Raw genomic sequence first — 22605 nt, forward strand, 5'->3', positions numbered from 1 at the left:
ATGTTTGTGTCACAAACATGTGTTTTTCAGTGTGTTTGTTTGTATATGTTATAAGTATTTATGTATATTATTCCCAAAAAAATCATTTTAGTAGCTTGGGTACCCAAGCTACGCTTAATATGGGGCTAGATGGCGATGTGTGTATTCTCCTAGTTTATTTATTCATTAAAAAATAAAACTACGTAACCCTTTGGAGTGTTTTATTTTGCTTGCATATTTAAGCGATTGGAGGAATTGTGGTTGATTTGCTGTCATTTTTTGATGAATCCTCTGTCTCCGAAACTCCTTATCAGATCTATATGGGATCAAAACGGGACCATTTCGGTATAAACTCCAATCGAACAAAAAAATAATTTCACAAGTTATGCCCGAACAAACATTAAAAAAGCGAATTGGTTCTCCTCCTTTCTGAAGAATTACAAAAAACAGGATTATTTAATGTGTGAAACGAATGTATTTTTTTATTTCTCACACGGAACTAATAACTCATCGTGATGATAGACAAACAGACAATTCTACAAACATATGTTTGGGTCACAGAAATAAGAACAAACAGAAACTTGTACTAAAATATTGAATTCAAATTCAAAATTCATTTATTTCAAGTTGGCCTAATATAAGCGCTTTTAAAAACGTCAAGTCTGTCTGTTTGTAGTGACTCTGCCACCGGTTCGGAAGGCAGATTCTACCGAGAAGAAGCCGGTATGAAACTCAGCAGTTGCTCTTTTTCAATATCAACTGTTTACATTTTACATTTTTCATTTTAACCATAAAATGAGAAAATGGTAAGAAATTGTGACTCAGCAACATTCCACTGTAAAGTGAGACGTGCGCGGGGCGTTTTCTCTGTTTTTGAGGATTGAGGATTCTGTATGTTTTTAGTTCTATGGTATGGTTTGGTTATGCAGTCGTTTATTTAATTGCCTTAACTATTATTATTTAAAGGCTGTTAATGTCCCGCTGCTGAAAAAGTTAAAATATAATCATCTTTAATGAGGCCCCGTGGATTGTTTTAAAGTATTGTAATGTCACATTATTATTGCTGATTGCCTCTAACTTCCTTATTACACGTATTTTGATGCGCAAGGGCACAAGTATTGTGCAGGGTTGTCGCTAATCGTATTTAATTTAATTAAATTCAATTCTTTTATTTGCATAAAACATTGTAGGTATGCATGTTTAGTCAAAATCTATGACATGCAAATCATAATTTACACAAATTCATTAATACAGCAACTAAAAAATCATTAAAATATGTCAGCTAAATAAATAAAAATAATGAACTTTTGTTACCAGTTACGAATGGAATGTTTTTCTTCCTTCACTTTGTTTCACTTCCTTCAATATAACGGAATAGTTATAATCATGGAAAGTCAATTGGGAATAACATATAAATTAAATTAGTACCTAAATAAATTATATTTTGTTTACCCAAGAACTCTCTTACCGAGTAATAGCATGCATCAACCAATCAGTAACGTAATTTTTTATATGACTTTTAAAATCTTCGATTCGATAATCAACGATTACAAGTTAGGCGAGGACAATTTCCAACTCCATCATCAAATAAGTTTCATGGCATCACATTGTCACCAGAATTACAGGAATAATCTGGTTAACCAAATTTAAGCTCGACCAAATGCCAGTAAGTTCTTCGAAAATGGATACCAAAGTTTGAACTGAGAAGACCAACATCACGATCAAATTATACAAAAATATTATAACGTTTATTTCTTGTCGTCAATGCAGCGAAATGGCTCTTTATGACAGGTTTTATTCTCATATTATCCCATAATTTGCTTAGAGATGGTCTGATGAGAAACTTTGGCCGTAATTCGTGCTGAGTGCTGTCCACATTTTTACTGTACGTATTTTTTTGCAAGCAATTATGTGGGCAAATAAACAATTTCTTTCTTAGTTTCTAATTAGTTACTCCCTTGTAGACGAAAGCATGTACTGTCCGTTGATTCAGCGAACCACTTTAGGCAACTAAGATTTCCACTATCAACCTTTTTAGCTTTATCATCAGACCCTGGTTACCAACTGCAACGAATTGAACCCATTAGTATAGCCCAAACTTACAGTTTTCCTCACCTTTCAGTTATATGTATGATTACTAGAAAACACTACGTTGTTATGTACCCTGTGTTATAAACTCTATGTTATACACACTATTATGTTAACCTATGTGAATAAAACATTACTGAAGTAGGCTTCATACGTGAAGGTCTGTTTTTTTTAGTATGGATCGTGACTCGTAAGCCAATTCGTATAATTAAACATAATTCTCATTTTGATTTTTCATTGCTGACAACCCTAATAGAAAATTGACTATAATAAGTATTGTTTGCTTGAAGTTGTATTCTTTTCGGAATTTCCTATTCACTTGGTTTTTTCTACTATTATGATGCTTCCGTTTGGAAATTTACATAATTATTACCACTTAATAGTATTGTATGTATTTTTACTTAATATTATATACTTTGAGAGATAATATAATGTGTTGTTAATTTATATAATTTTAGGTTTGCAGGTGCTATATTTTTAAATATTTTCATGTCATAGAACGATTGAAGTCTGTGTTATTTTAATTGAATTTTTAGCATAATTTTTAAAATTTCTTTCTACTTATCTGCGTGTATAAAATTGCTTATACTTTTATGCAGTGGCATGCATAGAGATACATACCGTACAGGGTATGTAAATTATATGAAATCATAAAAATCTCAGTGTGAGTTATAGTATTTAGTTTATTATTATTATTATTATATGTATGAACAATATGTATTATTAATAATAATTATATGTGGAGTATTAGAATTTATAACATGTAGTATAGTTTGCAATATTTTTATTCAGTTATACATTTTTATTGCCTCACCAATCCGTTCCTTATAACAACTACTTTCGCCAAATGTTGTCTGGGAGAGATCGCTTTAGCGATAAGACCGCCTTTGCACACCTAACTTCTTTTTCTTTATTTTTTTTATTTTCATCTCTTGTGTTTTTCTTTGTATTTTGTTTTTGTATGTGTAATAAAGATTTTAATAATAATAATAATAAAAACTTAAGGATAGCCTTATAAGAGTTATAAAAAGCCTGCCCTTACGTTTTTATAAATCGAACTGGATTAGAATATAATAGAATAAAAAAACTTTATTGCAACACAAAATAATAGGAAAAACACAAGGAAAACAGTAATAGTACTTAATGCTAGGGTGCAAAGGCGGCCTTGTCACTAAAAGTAATGGATTAATTTATTTTCTTTATTCTTTTACCTTTGACTGAAATTTTATTTTGTAAGTGATAATGCGGGCAAACTTCGAATTAATATAAAGTCCATACCCTTTAGCTGTTTGCAAGCGGTATCTTACCGGAACGTTTAATCGCTTACTGCTACACGTTTTTATCTGTAGGGTAGTTCATCGATAGCCTATCGATGAATACACTGCTAGACTAAAGGTCTCTCCCAACAAAACAATATTTATTAATATTTGATATCAAAAGAAGTCAAGTATATATTTTATTTTGAAACGTGAAGTAGTATATAGTAGTATGGTAACAATGGTGTGACGTCACAGCCTATCCGGACGCCGCCGATTATCCGAGGCTGTACAGAGCGGCGTTAATTGGGCGATTGTTGGAACTGCTGTTGATCAGCGATTATTTATCAGATGATTATTGGATAATTTGGCGCAGGTAGTTTTTCCACTAGTTACCTACATATTACCTATGCTCTTGACTGCAATCTCACCTGGCGGTTTGTGATGATGCAGTCAAAACTGGTAGCGGGTTTACTGGCTTAGAGTACCTATCTCAATTATTGTACGGTACGCTACTTATATGGGTAACATTAGTTTATTAACAATCTACAGCGGGAATTGCTATTGTATGACCACTACATGGCACGGGTCTCCTCCACAGTCCACCACGCTGGACCAGTGAGTGTTGGTGGACTTCACAGACCATTAAGAACGTTATTTAGATTATGTTGCATACAGGTCCACGATCTTTTCCTTCACCGTTGAACCAAAATATATTTTAATAACTTAAAACGCACATAACTTAGAAAAGTTAGAGTTGCATGTTGGGATTCGAACGCGGCTCGCGAAAGTGAAGTCAAGCTCCTGCACAATGCGCTATAACCGCTTCTCGACGTTTATATTATTAGTAGGATAATATTAGTAAGATTTTCTGTGAAAGTAATACGTGTAAAGCTCAATTTTAATAGCTTCATCGCAACACGTAGAAACTTGATCCGTACTAATAATAAAACTACAGAATTTGTTATTTTGTCCGAACACGCTAATTTCTGGAACTGCCAGTCGGATTTGAAAAATCTTTTGTGCCTTTTGACAGCCCTATCTTTTTTTAAATTCAATTAAACTTCACGATGAGACCCGTAAACCGATGCAGAATAAATACTAAGCGAAAACCAAGTAAAATAAGTCGACGGAGATGCGACGCGGTGTTGACTACGGGACGTCTGTTTGTAGTGACTCTATCACTCAATCAATCACATTTTACATGGATAATTATGGTACATATACAGATCTTAACAATGTCGATACATTTTTAAGATCTGTATATGTTAAATTTTTATTACCGACGTCCAATGATTTAATACTAGCTGGTACAGGCGACTTCGTCCGCATGGATTAAGGTTTTATTCCCGTGGGAACTCTCTTATTTCCCGGGATATTATTTCCTGGGGCTGTTTGTAAGAATGTAGGGTGTTGTTCCTCTTTCTTATTTCGACTAAGAGATGAACGAATATGTGATTTTCCATCGTCATTTTTTAGGCATAAATTATTAATCCATACAGGTCGACCGCTAGTTTATTTATTTATTAGTTTTTCAAGGGAAACAAACAGTACTATTACACATACGAGTAAAAGTAATATGGTATTTTTATATCACATAAACCAATGATGTTTCTACAACTGTATCACTATACATAAACGATAACATTAACCACAATTGCTTAGGTATTAAGTCTCTCTCTCTGGTCCTTCATCACTGAAGATCGTGGTCCTGGTGAGATCTCAACTTCGCGTTGGTAAACTGTCTCCATCGGCTTCTGTTGGAGACCATTTTTGCGATTTGATAGAAGCGGTCCGAATTTGTTTTTTTCAACTGGTCTGCCCATCTTGTTATGTAGGAATAAAGTACCAAGCGAAAATAATACAACAAAATTAAATTTAAACAAAAAAAATGTCCGACTCACAATATTTACTGTTGAAAGTATTGCAAGCACGAGATAAAAAGTTATTTGCCGAATACCTCGTCTTCCATCTAGCCCATGCAAAGGGAGGTTTACGTCTTGCATGTAACCTACGACATGCAAATTCGATATTACTTAGAAGAAGTGGGGAGGAGTAGTTAATTATATTCTGCAACCATAACATTTAATCGCTTGCGTGTCGCAATGGCCCTCGGAATAAGATGAATGCCTCTGAATTGGCACAATTTGATTACAGACGTCATTGACGATTAGCCGTCAAGGAAAAATTATATTTTCTTCGTAACCAGGGCGATGGGACCGGTTTAACCAGTCAGTTTATTAAGTTACTTAATTAATGAATATTGTTTTACTTGTAACTAAAACATTCACTAGCGGAAACCCGCGACTGCGGCCATGTAGAGATGTTTCTGTTTTGCTGAGTCTCTACGACTCGAGTCTTTTACCCTCATTTCGACTTTATAGGGGTACGTTTTAGAATAAAAAATAGCCTAATTTAACATTATGTATTTAACTGTTAAAATTCCACCAAGATCAGTCCAGGTGTTGACCGAAAAACAAATGTTTATTTTTATAAAAGTACCCATATTATGTGGTATACAAAGTACCTACTTTTATAAAAAAAATACAGTCCACTAATCTGCACAGGGTCCTTCTCACTCTGGGAAGAGGCCCGTGACCTGTAGTGGGCCGGTAATGTGTTGATGTGATTATGATGACCTTATATACTTTCAAGGGATAGGGTTGGGGTCTCATGGTGCTGGCTTGGCGACAACACACTGGAAAGCGCACTGTGGACCCCCTACGAGGTGGACAGACCAGACAAAGCGAGTCGTAGGGTCGCTGGATACAAGCGTCGCAAAACCCTAAGGAGTGGAAGTCCCCATGTCCAGCTGTGGACGTCGTCTGGTTGAGATAATAATGATAATAATATAGTTGAATATGCATGTAGTAAAGAGTTATTTTAACATTATACAAACAAACCTTTAAATTTTATTATTTGTATAGGATATTCATTCATCATGTACAATTATTCAACGCCATTAAAAATTACAAGAGATATTTATTTTATTTAAAGTCTTTATTTGTATACTTACTACACATATAGGAATATAAAAGTCGAATATATAGAAACACAAAAAGGCGGCTTTATCGCTTAGAAGCGATCTCTGCCAGGCAAACTTAGGATTAGAACTACACATTTATACATACATATTAATTTAATATTTTAATCTCACATCTTTTGATTTACAACTTGGATACAGCTTACAAACCTTATTTGTTTTGTATAAAAGAAACAACATTTAAATAATCTTGTCTTCTCAGAATGGGTATGCAGACATTCTCAGAAAACCTCCGCGGTATGAAGAGTATGTGATATATGATTATTGTGTTGTATAGTAATTAAGTAGTATAGGGAGGTAACTACCTCCGCCCATCCGCTGTTACCGTACCCTTTAGGTGTATAATACCTTAAACGTAGAATGGACGATGAATCGAGTTTGCAATACATACACGACAATCGGTTGCATATAGATAGCAGCGACCTCTTGGATCCATCGGTTCAAAACAACCATTTACAGTTTCCCTGATCATTTTTGACGATGTTCAATCTCCAGACAGTTTCTGAAACGCGGGAGATATTATAGCGCAAAAGTGTGTGGGCCAATACAGGTGTCTTTTGTTTGTTTGTTTTAATGCTTTATTGCACAGTTAAAAAGTAATATGTATATAGGCGAAACATAATGCCTGGAGGCATTCTCTACCCGTCTAACCTTTGGTAATGTCTCACTCTCTATTTCAGCACTCTTTCGCATGCAATGGCAGCTCCGACACGACCGGTAAGGGATCAGACGCACGACGGATAGCTTAACGTGCTCTCCGAAGCAGGGCGTGAATATCCACTAAAATCCAAATTTCGATCTGGTATGAAGAATGTCTTGATAGAAATCCCAATACTTATTCACTGAGCCAATCTGAATAGAACCCAGGACCTCGTAATCTGCTGTCGAACATGCTCACCACTAGGCCGACGAAGCAGATCGCTAAAAAAACACATCCACATACATTTCCTATGTATCTGTAGACCTCCTTGGCGCAACGGTGAGCGCTGTGAATTTAATTAGGAGGTCACGGGTTCGGTGCGATGTCGCGTAGAAATCGATTAGGAGTATGACTACCATACTCCCTAACAGGTTAGCCCGCTTCGTCTTAAAGTACGATATGTAAACAGTATAGCAAGAAAAACGTGCAAGCATATAAACAGCATATTTTTTAGCCCGGACTTTACCCAATGCTTGGGCGTAAGTTGTCTTTTTTTGGAAGTTATTTTTATCAGCTGTTTGACTGTTCCTTTTTTCAATAACTTTACCTCCCGCGAGGAGCTATTTGTAAAAAATGTATTGCCTTCCACGCACTTAAATGTATACAGAATACTTTTTTCCGAGCTTGAGATATTTATTTATTTATTCATAAGACACACCACCAATTAATTGTAACCAAATTCATAAAAAAATTAAATTATGTGTTACAATTACAAATTCTGTCCAGTGCCATTACAATAATTATAGATGTATACAGCATTATTTTTGTCATCTCCGGTCACAACGATAATGCTGTATACGAAAAATAAAAACTAAAATAAGTATTTAGTAAAAACTATTAAAAATAATAATGTAAATATGAATTAAGCTACGCAAAAGCAACCAAAGCAACTTACCGCTATGTGCTCGATAACTATGTAATTAGCAGCCGGCTATATAATTCCACCCGCGCTATGTGCGAGAAGCAAGGTCGAGTACATAATGATCGTATTGTACGTTTTTTTTTGCTCACGACTGACTGCTGAAGATGTATTATGTATATTAATCTTATATTTCGTAACGGACGCGGACAACAATATCTCAGCAATTGAACAAACTTATTTAAAATATTGGTATACATTTAAAATTTAAAAAAACTCCCGTCAGTGGTCAGTAGTCAAGCTGTTTAATTTGATATCCATTTTGAGGGAGTTGTCAAATATAATATATCATTTTATGGTGGCGGTCATCTTGCATTTCAAATTTTATTTGTAATTTATCATTGTTGTGTTGGAGGCTCTCTTTGATTTGACAATAAAATCTTTGTTGTCTTTGTAAAAATATGTTTACATATCTAATTAAAGGGCTTCTCATACTAGTCAGCCCTTTAATTAGATACCCATATTGGAGTAGTTGTGAAAAAATATGTAAATCAACATTTAGGCGGCCATCTTGGACTGATTTTCATGAAAGCTCAGAACACTAACTCTGTATAATATCTTATATACACTAACACTAATTCTCATTTGAAACAAATAAAACAAATAAAAACCGTTCGGAAAAAACGATGCCACACACACAGACACACACCCACGCTCATACACACACGTACGTCAAACTTATATAACACCCCGTCGTTTTTGCGTCGGGGGTTAAATAAGCATTATATGTGCACTTGTTATCTATGTACCTAGTAATAGAAAAAGGTGAATGATGGAATGAGGCTTTGGTACGATATCGCATAGAAGCCGATTAGATGAAGGTGTTTAATGTAACTGTCGTACCCCTAACAGGTTTTCCTCAAACCACCCTAAACTGCGTCATCATCTACCACCAGATGAGACTGCAGTCAAGCGTTTGTAGTGATTAAAAAAAAAGGTAAATAATATAGCAGTAAGAACATGGAAATTATAGACATTCCGATGAAGATATCTGATATAAGAGCATCCGCTGACGCAATGACACCGGCTGTGTTTTGCGGTCTCATAGAAATAACTGCTTACATAACACGTGACATGTGTTATGAAAATTAAGCTTAATTTGCTATACTCCGCGAACAGCAGGACATCTCCTGAGGATGCTGCGGTTTCGGTGCGAAACGTGCGTAGAGGGTACATTGCTGATAGATTGAAGAAATTATAAATTATACCATACAGATTCTCCTGCTTTCTGCAAAGTAAGCTAAATTTTCATAATATGTCATGGATTTCCGCAAAGTAACGCCTGCTTCTATCCAATACGTGGCATGTGGTCTTATAAGTGGCAGGACCCCGGTTCGTTTCCCAGTAGAGGGAATTGGGTTATTTATATACATTTCTACGAATACACTGATCCACAAATTGAAGGCACTCAAGAAAGAGAGATCTATGTTGGGAGTTTCCCTGAAGGATATAACTAGTAACGAAGAGATCCGCAGGAGAACCAAAGTCACTGACACAGCCAAAATTATCTGCAAGTTGAAATGACAATGGTGCGATCAATTCAAGGTGGGTAACAAATGAAAGGTAAGGTGTTTTTTAAAATTAAAATTTATCATTTTTATTATTCAAGATACTCGTACTAAGACCATAGTAAGACTAGGGCGTTCAACATAAATAATTCCGCTGCAACACAAATAATTTCCGAATGTTTTAAAAATATACTACGACAATACACATTTTTTGCCATCTAGTCCGAAAGTAAGCTTGTACACTACATAAATACTTTTAATATATTGATAAACACTTAGACACTGAAAAACATTCATGTTCATCACACAAACATTGTCCAGTTGCGGGAATCGAAACCACGGCCTTGGACTCAGAAACCAGGGTCGCTGCCCACTACGCCGATCGGCCGTCGGTGTTTTAATTTTCTTTTGAAAAATATATACTTTTTTAATGCCCACACCCCAAAATTATACACAGTAGGTAAATACCTATCCTATAATTATATATGATGCTGTCCGTGCGCCATAGACGTGAAAAACGGAGTTATTGTCTAAGAAATAGTTTATTTCTTAATTGGCTTATACGATTTTAACTTTACTGGCTAAAGTTTAAAAGCAAAGCAAATGGCTGTGGTGCTTACGCTATTTTTAAATTGACACTCGATACTTTTTTTATTGTAACCTTCTTTGGATGTTTAAATTGTATAATTTCCTTGTGTTTTTATAGCTAACATTAGCAAATAGGTATTTCGCTTGAAGATCATTATGATAATGTATTTTTTGTACATATTATACTTGCAACTAGAAGTTAACACGCGACTTTATCCGCGCCAACTCATTTCTCGCGGAGAGTAAATTTATCATGACGGACCGACAAACTACAGCCCAAAATCTGTAATTTAGAGAGTATATTCTTTGGGAACTCTACAAGCACTTCAAAAACTTTTTTAAAATCCTATCCTTGGGGTTGATTAAAAAGGATAAGAAAGTTTGTATGAAAATCCATAATTTACAAGTTATATCTGTGAAACTTGGTATTCGCTTTTGATTACACACTAAGAAACACATGTTCTGCACTTCGAACATAATTATCTCTAAAAAGTTTTATTGGTAAAGAAAGTTTTGTAGCAAATTATTTTATTTTCAAGCTTTATACATATAGGTAATTGCCTCACTTGCTTTCTGGTGACGGGTATTAGGCCCCGCGATTTTTTTTAATGGGACATCAGTAATTTATCATGTTAAAATGACATGAGGGTGAAATCGCAGGGCACCGTTAGCAATTAACGATATGCCTTATAACAGTTGGTATTTTTTAACATTTAACACATACAGACAATAAGACATTTTGTATGGTTATAACTTAAACATTGTACTTACGAGGTAAATAATAATACTTGTGAAAAAACATGACGTTGCCAAGGTATAAGACCTGCAGATTTGACGCACGAAGTAAAATATATACCTACCGATAGAAAAGGCTACCAAAACAGTTGTAGCTAAGAATGCTCGTAAACATGTACAAAACGAGGGGTTTTCTAAGTTGGATCTTGGTCCATCTGTCTGTCTGAGTCCTTATATTGTTCAAAGGTAACATATATTTACTACTGCTTCGCGTAAGGAATATGGATATCGCCATCATGTCACTACAGTGTCTTATGTAATGTACGCATCAAAAGTGCCACCTATACTACTACTACTACCTAAGTAGGCCCTACTTGAATAAATATATTTTTGACTTTGACTTTGACTTTGATTCCTAATTAAGGGCCGGCGCCCATTGTCGGCATCGGCAAGGAACAGGATCCTTCGGCATCCTACATGCAAGCGCACACTGATGGAAACTATGCTTTGGCATGCTGCAACGTTCTTAGGGATGACGAGGCGTCCTTTAGCATGCCGCACCGTCCTGTAGCTTGCCGAAGCGTCTCAATATCGTATTTCTCGTCAAAACAGTTTCAGAGTTGTTACAAGCTAGTTGTGTGAGTTGTATTTAATATGGTGGACTGGGATCTAGTGCTCATAGCAGCTCTTGCTGAAGAAGAAGAGAAATCTAATCAATCAAGAAGATTTTGGGTGAACAACCTTTGGAAGCAACGATATACGTCCGGTGAATTCAACAATTTATTCAATGATTTGCGTTATGACGTGCGAAAATTTTATGACTACTATAGAATGAGTTATGAAAATTTTGAAAGTCTGGTTCATTTGCTTCGACCTTTCATGGAGAAAAAACAATCAAATTTTCGCACACCTATATCTGTTGAAGAAAGATTGTCTGTGTGCTTGAGGTGAGTAATCATACTAATATTATAAATGCGAAAGTGTGTTTGTTGGTTTGTCCTTCAATCACGCTGCAAGAAAGCCACGGATTGACGTGATTTTTTGATTGGGTATAGTTGAGGACCTGGAGAGTGACATAAGCTACTTTTTATCCCGGAAAATTAAATAGTTCCCTTAGTTAGTTAATAATAAACAATACTTTAATGTGTTAATAATCATATTTATTATTTTTTAATTCACATATACTCGTACAGGTATGATTCGAATGGTGACTTCAGATCGCAGACTACATTACTATTTCGTCTGAATCTATATTTCATGCTGCGCCGGTCATAGAACTGTCGTCGTGGAGCGATTGTTGATGACATTGGAGTCATATCTTTATTTTTAATCACATTAGCTTTGCTGCAGGTAATAATATGTTAAAGAAATTACAAATTCTGGTAATCATTGGTTTCAATATTCTGGTAATCACTGATTTCAATGTTTTGGTCTTGGCATCTAGGTATGGGTGTCGGTGTATATTTCAATGTTGAATGTATGTTGTCCTCGTTATTTACGGATGTTGCTTGGGGTGTGTAATAAGAAAAATCGTCCATGGTGTAGTTTGATTGATTCACAGGAGGTTTTTGTTTCGATGTGGATGGTTCATTAATAGATCTTGTTGTTTCAATATGCTGTGGTGCTTCTAACATTTCTGAATATTCGATTTCTGCCTTATTAACAATAAGCAATACATCTCTTTTCACTTGAAGTTGCAACTTTTTCGGTAAAGATTTTACTGTAGCAGACATTGATTTAAAAAATATATCTATAGGATGTTCATCTTCGTTATTTTTAGAATCTATATAATTTTTTAATATCTCAGCTGTGGTTATGTTTTGTGATCGAGGACGCGAGTTTTGTGAATCTGAATGTGACATTTGTGATTGTGGCCGTGATTGAAGAGAATCCAAGAAAGAATCTTGTGTGTCCTCGGAAGACGAATCTAAATTAGATACCTGTGCTCTATTTTGTAAAAATGTAGTTAAGAATTGGAGTTCTCTTTCGTGTTTTATTGGCCTTTGTGGCTTTGCAGAATCACCACTTTTGCTTGTTCTATTTTTTATCGCTTTTCGATAGTTGTTTCTGATGTTCGTCCACATCTTGAGGCATTCTTGAGCTGAAAATAATATAATAAACATATAAATGAATGGTTTGTTAGTGAGGGGTTTTCACGCAGGTTTTCCAAGTGGCAATAGATTAATAGGTACCTACCTAAGCTATATTTAAAAATATAATGTTTCTTTTCAGGTTTTTAATCACAGGAGTCAGTTTCAAAACTTTAGCATTCAATTACCGAATGGGATTTAGTACAGTTCGTTGTATAGTCCATGAAACCTGCCGTGTAATCTGGAATATTCTTGGCCGTATCGTTCTGCCAAAACCAACAACAGCACAATGGAAGATAATTGCTAAAGACTTTGATGAAATATGGAATTTTCCAAATTGTATTGGTGCCATAGATGGCAAGCACTTCAAGATACGAGCTCCAAATAATAGTGGAAGTATGTATTTTAATTATAAAAAATTTTTTAGTATCGTTCTGTTGGCTGTAGCAGATGCTAAATACAGATTTGTCATTGTCGATGTAGGTGCTTATGGTAGAAATAGCGACGGTGGTATATTAGATCATTCAAAATTGGGTTTAAAATTGCAAAACGACACCTTAAATATTCCTCAAAATGTGAGCTTACGAGGAATAACTGAAGAATTACCCTATGTTTTTGTTGCTGATGAAGCATTTCCACTAACGAAAAATATAATGAGACCGTACCCTGCGAATCAATTGGCAAATATAGAGAAAAGAGTTTTTAATTACAGACTAAGTCGAGCAAGGCGTATTGTGGAGAGTGCTTTTGGCATTCTTCAATCAAGGTTTGAAATATTTCAGAGGAGAATGCAAGTACAAGCAAAATATATAGATAACATCATTTTAGCCTGCTGTTCTTTACATAATTACATCATTAACAATGCAACGACGGAACTTCCAAACCCACTACAGGAAAGTGACATTTTAGAAAGTTCCGTGGATAACAATGTAGTTGGCGATACCGATATTATCATGTGCGAGGGTATGGTCATTAGAGATCAATTTAAACAATATTTTAACTCTGAACATGGGTCAGTTAGTTGGCAGAATAATATTGTCAATAGATCATAAAATACCAACGATCTATAAGTCAATGTAATTAATTATATATTATATATACTTATACTTATTATAACTCAATAAAAAATACAATGTTTATGATGCTTACTTACGTGTTTTATTGAATTCTTTGGCGATTTGCTCCCACGCATTATTTTTCATGTGTTGGTCACTGTAGTGACGCGATTTTATATTGTATAAACACTCGTGTAGACGAACTAAATTAATTAGCTTTTCTTCCGCCATCGTTGTTACAAGAAAATTCGTTGTTACAGCAAACAACCGATACACGCAGTGGTTACCTCGATTGTGTTGTGTGTGAGTCAAATGATTCAAATGGCGGATGCCTCCCCTCGCCCCGCAGGGCAAGCTATCCCCGAGTGGTGCCTCGGCGCCGGCGGGTACCGAAGGATGCCGAAGGATGCCGAAGCATCCCGAAGCATTCTTAAGGCTGCCGATACAGCAGCCTCAAGCATACCGAAGCGGTATTTTTGTTATTACGACCATATATAATGGAAATTTCTACTTTATTGTCATTATGTTAATGTATATTGCTATTTGCCACCTAAAATCCTCAGTCGTGCCGATGCCGACAATGGGCGCCGGCCCTAAGTGTACAGATCCTTAGGTAGGTATGTAGATACCTAGTTGCTAAAGATAATTGAGTTCTTCCCTATAGATACACTTATTAACATTTTTTTGCTATCGATACTTATGATATTTACTACGTAACGAGGATGCGGACGAAGTCATACTAATAATAAAGCTGAGTTGTTTGTTTTAACACGCTAATCTCTGGAACTGCCAATCTAGAAACATCTTTTATTAATAGCTCAATTTGCGTGTATGGAAATGTAAATAAGCGTACCTATCTATGATTTAGAATATACTAAATTATAAAGTTTTTAATTTACGAGTTAAAATAGGGGATGAAAGTTTATATGACAAATAAAACAGTGAACTGCATGTTTCTGGATTTTCAGGAAAATTGTACTCCAAAGTAGTTAAAAAGGGGCTCTAAGTTTATTTTTTCAGAATGAGATAAAATATTTTTTGCATTTGGTACATAATCAAATTATTAGGGTGTAGGAAGGCACAAAACAAATTGTATCAGAAATATAAACTATCAGAAATTGTGTGCGGGCAAAACCACTAGGCACCGCTAGTGTTTTATATGACATAAACGAATGCATCCATTTTTAAATGCATAATTTGGTATATCAAGGTGTTTTTTTAATCGGTCACGGTGAGGCCCTGACCCGATTTTAATGAAACGTTAACGTAGCTTCAGCGCCGATCAGAACAGGTTTTGTACGAAAATATAACAGGCACCAGTAAGAAGTAAAGCCTTTATAGTGCAGCGGTGAGAAATAATAATAATAATAAATACAGGATGTTTGGTGCATCGTGTGCCAAATCGAATCTGATGATTGGAGGGGTCTTTGGCTATCTCTTCAGCCCTCGTAAAAAAATCTTGCTCAAACGGTTTTTTTTATACTGATTTTAAATTGTTTTTTTAAAAATTGTAAAAATTCTACATTTAAATTTTAATAAAAAATAAAGTTGTTAAGTATTAATTAATTTTCTTTTTAATCTTTAATTTGTAACGTTTTACGCTTCTTTTGAAACTAGAATTACACGCCAGCAACATCTAGTTTTTGTTTTACAGCCCCGCAAAGTTTTTTTTACGTAAAAAAATAAGCTTGAACGTCAACTTTCGGTTTTAATAAAAAAAAAACTAAAAGTGATCATGTTCTTCCAATTTTTTTAAAACATCTCTGGACTGTCCCCTTTCTAATGGTGTGCAATATGCCATGAAAAGTAATTAGTAACATCACTAATTTTCAAATTTTCTAAACTTGGTCGCAATTTTCTAATATTCAACAGGTGAAAGAAAAACAAGGGTTTGCGTAAATAACACTCACAATTCACAAGGCAGATGACATTTTCTGTCTCTTTCATAAAGTTATACGCCCGTTGTTCGTTTAAACAGGCAAAAATAGTTTTTTCACTCTAGTGAAGCGAAATCTATCTTCTATTCCTTTCTTGCATAGTGCAAACCTGTTTGAACCAATCGCGAACGGGCCCCGCGTCGCGTCGACACGGCGGCCATCTTATTTTTTAGTCGAGACATCACTGCCTCTGCTGCCTAACGTGTGTGCTAGCTTACTGTACTCCACGATTCTTTTATTTAGTTTTCGTTAAGTTTTGTTGTTTTTTGTTACGTTTTATTTACTTTTGGTGTTATTGTTAAACTTTGTTGACTTTTTTGTTGTTGCAATGACGACATACTCTAACGAGGAATATGCGGACATCATAATGGTTTATGGTGCAGCCCGTGGTGTCGCTCGTGCAGCGCAACGACTTTACCAGGAACGCTTTCCTGGTCGACGATTACCTGGCCGCAGAGTCTTCCAAGACACATACCGACGTTTACGCGAGACTGGGAGTGTCAATTTTCATGAACCAAGGGGACATGTTGTGCGACATAATGTTGAAGTGGACGAGAGAATACTGGCACTTTTTGAGGAAGACGACACAAGAAGCATTAGATATGTGGCGGCACAACTTGATATTTCAATATGGAAAGTGTGGAAAGTCCTTCGACAAAACGAAAAATATCCATTCCACGAGACTCCGGTTCAAGGTACGTAATTTAAAACCTTTGTTTGACGTTGCCTTTGTTTAGCAGGTATCCATAATCTTCTAGTGCAATTAATTACTGCTCAAGGGGAATTAAAAAGATTTTTGGTTGTTGCAGGTCTTGAGGGTGGCGACTTTGACAGACGAATGCACTTTTGTCGGTTTTTGTTACACACAGATGTGGATAATCCTGATTTTTTAAAAAGAATACTGTGGACTGACGAATCCAAATTTACCAGAGAAGGGATTCTTAACTTGCACAATTTACACCATTGGGCACCGAAACGGCAAAACCCACATGCCAAAAGACAGCAATCTTTTCAAAGACGGTTTAGTGTGAACGTTTGGGCAGGAGTGATTGGGAATCAGGTAATTGGACCGCACTACCTGCCTGATAACTTAAATGGCGATAATTATTTAGAGTTCCTGCAAAATGATCTGCCGGAATTATTGGCCGAGGTGCCCGTGTTTAATGAAGATGTGCCCATAGTATTTCAAAATGACGGCTGTCCCGCGCATTGGCGTTTAACTGTGAGGGAATACCTCGATAATGTGTTCCCCAATTCGTGGATTGGGCGCGATGGGCCTATTGCATGGCCTCCACGTTCCCCAGACTTAACTCCGTTAGATTTTTATGTCTGGGGACGTGCCAAAGAGCTAGTATACGCCACAGAAGTCCCAACGAGGGAGGTACTAATACAACGCATAGAAGCGGCCTTCGGTACAATTAAGAACGAAATACGGCTTCGGACTACAACTGTAACAATACGTCAAAGATGTCGGGCCTGCATTCGAAACAGGGGTGAACAATTTGAGCAGAATTTGTAAAAATTATGAAATAAATGTTTCAAATGCAATGTATTATTTTTATTTCAAGTAAAACCTACGAAATTTAAAAATTTTACCTGCTTGTGAGTTTTATTTACGCAAAAACTTGTTTTTCTTTCATCTGTTGAATATTAGAAAATTGTGACTAAGTTTAGAAAATTTGAAAATTAGTGATGTTACTAATTACTTTTCATGGCATATTGCACACCATTAGAAAGGGGACAGTCCAGAGATGTTTTAAAAAAATTGGAAGAACATGATCACTTTTAGTTTTTTTTTTATTAAAACCGAAAGTTGACGTTCAAGCTTATTTTTTTACGTAAAAAAAACTTTGCGGGGCTGTAAAACAAAAACTAGATGTTGCTGGCGTGTAATTCTAGTTTCAAAAGAAGCGTAAAACGTTACAAATTAAAGATTAAAAAGAAAATTAATTAATACTTAACAACTTTATTTTTTATTAAAATTTAAATGTAGAATTTTTACAATTTTTAAAAAAACAATTTAAAATCAGTATAAAAAAAACCGTTTGAGCAAGATTTTTTTACGAGGGCTGAAGAGATAGCCAAAGACCCCTCCAATCATCAGATTCGATTTGGCACACGATGCACCAAACATCCGGTATATTATGACAATACACACATCGCCATCTAGCCCCAAAGTAAGCGTAGCCTTTGTTATGGGTACTAAGATGACTGATGAATATATTTATAAATAATATACATAAATGCTTAGAATATACATATAAACACCCAGACACTGAAAAATATTCATCACACAAACATTTTCCAGTTGTGGGAATCGAACACGGTCTTGGACTCAGAAAGCAGGGTCGCTGCAAACTGCGCCAATCGGCCGTCAAAAGAAAAAGGTTTCGGATTGGCTAGCTAGGAACTTTATTACACGTATCGAGTAGCAGTCGTTTTTTGATTAGCAGTACTAGAAGCTTTTTGTGACAGAGTTCGTCCAGTGAAGTACTATCGCCATGCCTATTTCTGCCGCTAAGCAGCATTGTTGCAATGCTGTGTCGGTCTGAAGGGCGTGGTTGCCGGTATCATTTCAGGTACATGAGGCTTAGGTGTTAAGCCTCAAACGAAAGGACATGTTGCAGGACGTACTCCCTGCATGCCCTGTGAAGTATTGCTCTGTTTATAGGCGATGGTTTTCCACATACCATCAGCAGTGGCGTTCCTAGGGTCTTGAATAAGAGCAAGCCCAGTTACATGTAGGACTACTTCGACAAACCATATGGTCAATATAAGGCAGCTGTTGATGTGCCAAATAACAAACATCAAATAGTGTTTTTCAAATATTACATTTGAAAAACACTACGATTATGGTCCACACGCGAGTTATGATTAGAAATTTCGATTGATAATAAAAGCCTGGCTTTTCGGCTTCTATGGTAGTACCGCCACTGAGTCCATCAGGTTGGCCATCAGGTTGGCCATCAGCTTGGTCTGTCAATTATTACAAGACAAAAAAACGGATGCCAAAAAGAAGTGAATTATTTTCAGACTTCTTAGTCTACCATATTATCTCAATGCCTTAGATTATGTGTAAGGAACCGAAACCTACACATAGAACAAATGTGCTCAGTAGAGCTTTGAGGGAGAGAGCTCATCGGGGTACCCGCTTGGATTCAGTTACCAAAATGGTAAAAACTAACCCTTATCCACGACTTTGTGCATTTGCCACAACCATATATTGAGTTTACCCCTAACGCCATCGAAATATATAATTATTTTATTCAATATATATAAAGTAGGTCATGAAATTTTAAAATGGTGAGCGTGGTATTATAATATTGAGAAGCTTTAATGATGAATTAAATGAAATAGTTTTTAAATCATCGTGAAAAAAATACTAATCTACGTAGTTTGCAAAGCAATAAATCTGACATTAAATATATATGTTATGTTGTGTTCTAATTGCTATTGTTTGTAATGATTTATGTGTGACACATCTGTAATCTTACTAACAAGCGAAAATAGCAAACGTAAGTAAATTAAATTTAACAAATCAAATCCAGTTAAGTAATTTTTGCTAACTTTCTTGCCTTCATATCTAGGTGATTGTCATCATAATACATTGATTTACAAATCGTTGAACTACTTAATAGCTGATAATGTTGTTGCCTTACTTTGCAAATTATTTCGACTCGTCGGCAATTTAGTTCAGATTTATTTTATAGCATATTTGAACTAATTTCTATATTTTGTTTTCTTTTTACGCCTTTGGTTTATATAAAACGTTAACTAACAGAAAAATCTTATTATAATGTTAAGGATCACTCAAACGATAGAAAAGCTTAGGTGTGCATTGCTCTAACTTCATAGCTTCATATTAATTTACTGTGAAATGGTGATAACAAAAAAATAACCGGGCTTAGTTTGTTGTCGACTCTTCTTATACTAGGGCGCGTTTGGAACCCTTGTAGCTTCAGGTTTTATTTAGCGAACGAAGCTATTACCATTCCCTTACAATTATATAAACATATTTGTATGAACGCTTCATAAGTGCCTGTGTATAAAGATTTTTTTGAATTTGAATGTGAATGTGGTTGCCTGAAAGTAATTTATAAAGCCACCAAATTGTGCCTTCTTACTCTAGTATGTTTATATACCTATATCTTTAACTACTTTTTTCAGAGGTGTGCAATAAAAGTGTAAGTATACAGGCATTCATTTATTCACATAATTGTCTCCTCCATTTCTAATACCTCTTTTTTTATTCCACACATGTTAGACTTTAACTGCAATCTCACCTTGTTATGATGCTATATGATGTATAGAAACTACGAACAAACGTGTGATTTATTTTCCATACAAACGAATTTAAAACATTCTAAGCGTTTACTTATGAAAACCCTATTGAGGATAAAATATTGCCACGGGCATAGTACCTACGGTACGCGACGCGTTCCTTATAAAGTGGCAAGAGCCACATGATTTTAATTGTACACGGTACACCTGATGTTAGGTCTGCGTCTGATTTCTCTCAATAAAACTAGGGCAGTGGTTTACTCAAAAACTATTAGGTTTTCGGTTTCACAGATAAGTCTCAGTGGCAATACATAATGTACCTCTTAAGCCTGTGATGTATTATTTGGGTTTTCATTTACACGTTGTATATAACTTATTGTAAAGCTGACTAAAAACATCACGAGGAAACTAATCCTCCAACTTCTGAGAGGGAACCGTGCCTTGTAGTAAGCAGCTAACGGCTTCATAATGATGATGGCAAGATTAGAGAATAAGGGAATTATTACTTTTTAAACAATTTTTCAGACTATTTACTCTGTGTAGCATGTGAACATATACAGGGTTAAATAAAAATTTCCACAAAGCTCTCGGCTTTAGCGTTCCTAACATCAAAACTAACTTTTTTTTTCCACGACTTGAAAAAAATGAATACATGTTATTTCTGGAAAGTGACATTACACTGTGAAACCAAAAACATGTGACTCGACAACATCGCGTAGTCGGGTAAGAGACGGCACTATAGCGTCGTAGTTCGCGCTGTCGCCGAGTTTACCTTACAGAGTAGTGACAAGTAGAGTATCTATAAAAAATATTAAATATTTCGCAAACTATTCAGTTTTTAAAAAGTCTTGGAATAAATGTTGTTAGTTTTAATGCAAACAACTATAGGCCGAGGGCTTTTTGGTATTTTTATTGAACCCTGTATATCGATAGCTGGAGCATCTACTTAATGAGATACTGAGAATCTTGCATAATAATTGTAAACAGCGGTGAGAATCCTTGCAGATACAAAGATATATCTAGATCACCAAGCAACCGCTCACTCTGAGCACGGAGGCCTTGGACCCTTAAGATAAATGCCCGTTCTCACGGCTTAAAGATGACAACCCTTTCTAAAACCTTCCATTTACCATCCCTACTTTATTTACAGACTAGCAGACGCCCGCCACTTTGTCCGCGTATACCTTAAATTTGAAATACGTTTAAACTTTCCAACTTAACTACTGTAACTACTGTATTCTTTACACTTTAGGGTAGTTTTGATAAAAAAACGCAATTGAAAGTGTTTTTATAAAATAAATGAATGCCGTAACTTCTTCGACTGTAATACTGCAACTCTCATGTCACCCCCTTTTAAGGTAGAACACAGCCTTAGCCAACAGTCAGACAGACAAAAATTAAAAAAAAGTTCTTTGTTTTTTTTTTATTAGTAGCAAATAAGTACTATAAATTCAGTTACATGGGCCGAATACTAGTGTGAATACTTGTACTTATACAGGGCAGGGCGGTTTTTGTTTTGTGGAGGTATTAATTATTTTTAAATTTACCATAATGAAGGTATATATAACATAATTTATTCAAGCTCTAAATATCCGATTTAATTAAAAATGCTTCATCTACATACTGATAACTTGCAGTGAGTTACAAACTTGTGAGTGAGTTGCTTCGCTAACACAAGTGTTAGCGAAGCACAAATTATGTAATAAGATCCACGTTGCGAGCAAGTGTAGCGGGAGTAGGTAGTTACTTTTCTCAGAATCAATTCTGGCAGTCACACGAAGCGGCACACCCCGCGGACAGTGGCCAAATTTATCAACAATGGACGACGATATTATTATTGTACAGTTCCAAAATATACTCTAGAACGTTCCGTTCGTTGAACGAACGTTCATCGGTTGGGAATAGCGGATTACGGATGTGGGGTTCCCAAGGCGCTGGAATAGTAATCTGCAGAAAAAGTAATTCAATTAATTTTGAATTTCAGGTTTAGCTGCACTTTTGAAAAATCGAGTAATGTCAATATTAGACATGCTACGTCGTTATGTTTCCGTTCAACGTTTAAGTAAGTGAAAAATTATTATTAATTGCTCGAAACGCACATAACTCCAAAAAATTCGTCGGTGCGTGTCGGGATTGAAAGGTTGGTTATCGCCGCTTATAAATAAAATATATTTAACAATTATTTAAAAATATTTACAGAACTTTAAAACCTAAAATGCAATAGCATGCGGGACAGATGTTTCGCATTGTTGCCTAATGTATGCAGGTTCCTACATATGAGACCCGCATCTCTCTACATTCGCAGAATTCGAAATGGCTTATCAGTGAGTGAAGTACGAGTACGTGCAAGAACGATAGTAAAAGGAAGGAAGGGGTGATGAATAGCAATGGTGCTTAAGTCAACATCGGTAGCGTACTATAATATT

At 35.6% G+C, this 22605-nt stretch overlaps 3 protein-coding genes across 6 annotated transcripts in view; 1 reads left to right on the plus strand and 2 right to left on the minus strand.

Annotated features, from left to right (window-relative positions):
- Positions 1–22605, minus strand: part of LOC120625135 — a 99169-nt gene that overhangs the window by 58470 nt on the left and 18094 nt on the right. The window lies entirely within an intron of this gene.
- On the plus strand, positions 11241–14550 carry LOC120625133 (protein ALP1-like). Of its 4 annotated transcripts, none has more exons than XM_039892076.1 (3): positions 11241–11763; positions 13049–13302; positions 14222–14550. In XM_039892076.1, exons 1-3 carry the CDS (start codon positions 11471–11473, stop codon positions 14266–14268), a joined length of 594 nt encoding a protein of 197 aa, XP_039748010.1. In that variant the 5' UTR covers positions 11241–11470; the 3' UTR covers positions 14269–14550. The 4 variants fall into 4 exon arrangements, with proteins under 4 accessions (XP_039748010.1, XP_039748009.1, XP_039748012.1 ...); XM_039892075.1 differs by lacking the exon at positions 14222–14550 and adding an exon at positions 13390–14061; XM_039892078.1 differs by lacking the exon at positions 14222–14550 and adding an exon at positions 13619–14061.
- On the minus strand, positions 11961–14213 carry LOC120625134. Its single transcript, XM_039892079.1, has 2 exons — positions 14060–14213; positions 11961–12917 (listed from the first exon to the last, which is right to left on the minus strand). The coding sequence occupies exons 1-2, from the start codon at positions 14190–14192 to the stop codon at positions 12187–12189; spliced, it is 864 nt and encodes a 287-aa protein (XP_039748013.1). The 5' UTR covers positions 14193–14213; the 3' UTR covers positions 11961–12186.

The sequence above is a fragment of the Pararge aegeria genome, chromosome 7 (genome assembly GCF_905163445.1).
Source record: "Pararge aegeria chromosome 7, ilParAegt1.1, whole genome shotgun sequence".
NCBI lineage: Eukaryota > Metazoa > Arthropoda > Insecta > Lepidoptera > Nymphalidae > Pararge > Pararge aegeria.

Bases quoted from the DNA above. Each gene is read 5' to 3' on its own strand.
- LOC120625133 (XM_039892074.1), top strand. From the start codon at position 11,471: ATGGTGGACTGGGATCTAGTGCTCATAGCAGCTCTTGCTGAAGAAGAA. The intron at 11,764-13,048 runs GTGAGTAATCAT...GTTTCTTTTCAG, and splicing joins AGATTGTCTGTGTGCTTGAG to GTTTTTAATCACAGGAGTCA.
- LOC120625134 (XM_039892079.1), bottom strand. From the start codon at position 14,192: ATGGCGGAAGAAAAGCTAATTAATTTAGTTCGTCTACACGAGTGTTTA. The intron at 12,918-14,059 runs GTAAGTAAGCAT...TATTATTTTCAG, and splicing joins CAAAGAATTCAATAAAACAC to CTCAAGAATGCCTCAAGATG.